General features: G+C 46.8%; 1 protein-coding gene across 1 annotated transcript; it reads left to right on the top strand.

Moving 5' to 3' along the window:
- The first annotated feature begins 1151 nt into the window (after nucleotides 1-1151).
- Nucleotides 1152-3286, top strand: LOC110296815 (cytochrome c, somatic). Its single transcript, XM_021165599.2, has 3 exons — nucleotides 1152-1275; nucleotides 2050-2226; nucleotides 2333-3286. The coding sequence occupies exons 2-3, from the start codon at nucleotides 2058-2060 to the stop codon at nucleotides 2479-2481; spliced, it is 318 nt and encodes a 105-aa protein (XP_021021258.1). The 5' UTR covers nucleotides 1152-1275; nucleotides 2050-2057; the 3' UTR covers nucleotides 2482-3286.
- The last annotated feature ends 377 nt before the right edge of the window (nucleotides 3287-3663 follow it).

Here is a 3663-nt window from a genome sequence, read left to right as displayed (position 1 = left end):
TTGGGGAGATTGTATAGATTATATACAAATATTACATCATTTCATGTGAAGGACTTAAACACCCATGGAATTCTGTATGGGTTCTGGGGATTGTTCTGGAATCGACTATCCCTGGGAATACCTAACAACTATACTCACACAAACTGACATCTTTGAGCAGATAGGACCAGTGGCTGGAAAGAGATCTATGGAGACTTTAGACCAGCCTTCTAACATCTCATGCTAATCTGATGGTGGAAGGAAAAGTGGTAGAATATAAACAAGCTCAACCAGAATATGTGAGTTTATACTGAGAAGGGCCTGGCACACACCAGGCATCTATAAACACATGATAGGCTATGTCAAGGCTAGACAGAACATAGGGAATGGACCGACATTCATCTGAATTTGGGAGAGAGAAGTAATGAAGAAAACGTCCAGTGGCAGAATTTAGGGTGTCCGAGAGTTCGTTTTGAAGTACACCAGGAAAGTGTGCTAAGGAGACTTCCATTTCCAATATGGTCAGAAGGGATGCAAGTCTAGTGGATTCCTGGGAATCCTCTATTCAGGCGAATCCCATTTCTCCCTTAAAGCTTGCCTGCACACCCTCCTTGTTTTTCTACAAACACTAGGGGAAGAAAACAGGGACTCTGGGTAGGATGTGATCCTGTCTGCCTCTTGTGCGCACCTTCCCCAGTTTTGAGGCTCTCACTGGGAGAGCAGGAAGACGGTTTAACAGAGTAAAGGTCACCAGCAGGCGTCCACTGCGAGGCCCGTGCAGTTGCGCCAGCCAGGAAGCCTTGACCAAGCCTGGGTAAAGGTCGCCAGCACACGGGCCGGCGGTCTCAGCACTCCCCGTGGGCGGAGGCCGAAGGAGTCCTCAGGGCCGGGTGTTACCTGAGCCGAGCCACACCCGGATCCCGAGGGAGCAGCGGCCCCGCTACTCGCCCTCGTCATCTCGCAGGCCAGAGGGTGACGTCACGCACGTCCACGCCTTACGTCCTAAGGCCTGTCGTAAGTGTCGGGCAAACGAGGCCTCTGAAGGAAGGGCGCCCTCTGGGCACATCCAACCATGCTAGCCCGCATGCGCGCGCACAAATCAGCCCTGGAGCCAATGAGGTGTGGGTACGTCACGGCGCAGCAGTCGGCGCTACCGCACGTCGGGCCGCGGACGGGCGGAACAAGTGTGGTTGCACCGACACCGGTACATAGGCGCGGGCCGGCGTGTCCTTGGGCTAGAGCGCGGGACGTCTGTCTTCGAGTCCGAACGTTCGCGGTGTTGACCAGCCCGGAACGGTGAGCGCGCGACGGGGATGCGGGCCGGGAACGGGGCGAGGAGGCCGGGCTAGGCCTGACCTACAAAGCCATGCAGAACTGTGGCACGGCTGGAGGCGGCGTGGGTGTAGGACCGGGGCCCGGAGTTCTAGAGGGAACTCACCCGCCGCCCCTTCTGAGAGCAGAAGCTGCTGTTCCTAAAGGACTGGGCCGGTTCTTTTCCTGATTAAGCATCTGAGAGGGTGGGTTTGTAAAGTCCCCTTTGGGTGACCTCGTAGTCACCCCTGGGATCTCAACGTGAGAATGAGACGGTTCCTTCCCCAGCCCTCCCTTGCCTTGACTAAAGCAAGAGAGAAGTGACTTAACCTCCTAGTGAGACCGGAGCAGGCGGAAGCGCTTAGGATCACCCCCAGCCTCACTGATGTCTTCTCCCTTATCTTTGGAAGTGACTTTAATCGGCAGCACAGACAGCAATTTAGCATTCTGAAATGTTAAGAGTTGTAGTGGTTTTGCTTTAATGAGATTGTAGTCCGGTTTCATATTTGTGACTTTTTGACCTTGCCTTCTTCGGAAACTGGGGTTTGAGCTGTGGGTTTCCATTTCCCTTGGCATGAACCTGTCTTGAGCACAGACTTGCTTTAAAGGAGAGTCTCCTAAGTAATGTGTTTGCTATTGAAGAATATTGCAAGTGGACTGCGTTAGCACCCTGCCTGGTGTTAGAGGACATAAGAATAGCGGTTTGAATGGTCATTGGGATCCCTAGTGCGTTTCACTGTTGGATCTTTTCCCTTTTAGAATTAAAAATGGGTGATGTTGAAAAAGGCAAGAAGATTTTTGTTCAGAAGTGTGCCCAGTGCCACACTGTGGAAAAGGGAGGCAAGCATAAGACTGGACCAAATCTCCATGGTCTGTTCGGGCGGAAGACAGGCCAGGCTGCTGGATTCTCTTACACAGATGCCAACAAGAACAAAGGTAAGGGGGGAGCTGGTGTTCAGCCACAGCACAGGTTGCTTGGGTTAACCAGTGCAGAATTACCAGGTGTGTAAAACACTTAACCTCTGCATCTCTTTCTGTTTAGGCATCACCTGGGGAGAGGATACCCTGATGGAGTATTTGGAGAATCCCAAAAAGTACATCCCTGGAACAAAAATGATCTTCGCTGGAATCAAGAAGAAGGGAGAAAGGGCAGACCTAATAGCTTATCTTAAAAAGGCTACTAATGAGTAATTCCACTGCCTTATTTATTACAAAACAAATGTCTCATGGCTTTTAATGTACACCATAATTTAATTCATACACCAAATTCAGATCATGAATGGCTAACAATGTACTTGTTGGACAGTCCTGATTTAAGTAAAACTGACTTGTCATAAAGTGGGTACGGTCTTTTTTAAAGCAACAATTCCAGTTGTATACANGCTACCACTGCTCTCCCTTTCTCAAGATAAGATTGGACTTAATTAGTAATGTTTTACTTTCCATAAATACAGGCATGTTGCCTCAAATCTACTAAATGGTTTTATACTTAGATTTATATAACTGGGCATATGAATATGCTTAAACACTGGGAAAATTCTATCACTGTCTCAGAAACAAGAAGACTCAAATGTGTTTCAGTTTGTGTTCACTGGCCTCTTACAGGTCATGGCTAACCACCAGGAGGCAGCTGTCTATTCTTGACAGTGCAGTTTTAATTAGAATTCCCTACATCAAGGATGCTGCCTTTTACTATTGAAAGTCATTTACTGTGGTTTATGTATGATATCAAATAAAGAGTATTTAACACTTCTTTATAGTTGATCTGCAAATTAAAATGCTTTTAGAAACAAGCAAGTTAGGCCTTTTAAATTCTCTATTTTCTAAGACTAAGTTGTAAATCAGAATTGTCCTTAAATACCCACTCAGAAACACACATAACTGGAATTCGATTAGGAATGGCACTCTTTGCTAACTTACTAGATGGAAAGATGGAAATAAAGGAAATAGTTTGTATCAGCAGAAAGAAGATAATTAAAACAATCACAGATCATGATCCCTTGATTGTGCTTTGTTTAATGACAGTTAACAAATCTTTAGTTGTTTAAGTTTCCCCTAGTATAAAGCCATGGTCTAGTGAAGGCACTAGATGGTCTTACCTTGATATCTTGGGCAATTCCGACTACAGCAACGCTTTACCCTTCGTTCTTTGGCCAGAATGTGATCTATAAAGGTGAATAATTATGCGTTCACTGAGTAGTCCTAAATTTTATAGAGAGTGGCAGGGAGACGGGTGATAGTGGTGTCTTTGTGGGGTGAAGAGGCTGGAGAAAGGCCTTGTCGATGACTTTAGACAAGTAGAGAATGATTAGCTGGGCCTCAGGTCAGACGCAGCACTTTGTGACAAATCTTACTTTATACAAGAAATTGAGG

Source organism: Mus caroli, chromosome 6 (assembly GCF_900094665.2).
Source record: "Mus caroli chromosome 6, CAROLI_EIJ_v1.1, whole genome shotgun sequence".
Taxonomy (NCBI): Eukaryota; Metazoa; Chordata; class Mammalia; order Rodentia; family Muridae; genus Mus; species Mus caroli.
Note: the sequence above shows the minus strand (reverse complement) of the source record. Positions and strands in the feature narration are given on the sequence as shown.

What these genes read in the sequence shown, in the direction of transcription:
- LOC110296815 (XM_021165599.2), top strand. Translation starts at nt 2,058, where the DNA reads ATGGGTGATGTTGAAAAAGGCAAGAAGATTTTTGTTCAGAAGTGTGCC. An exon ending in AGATGCCAACAAGAACAAAG is followed by an intron (nt 2,227 to 2,332) that starts GTAAGGGGGGAG and finishes CTTTCTGTTTAG; the next exon opens with GCATCACCTGGGGAGAGGAT.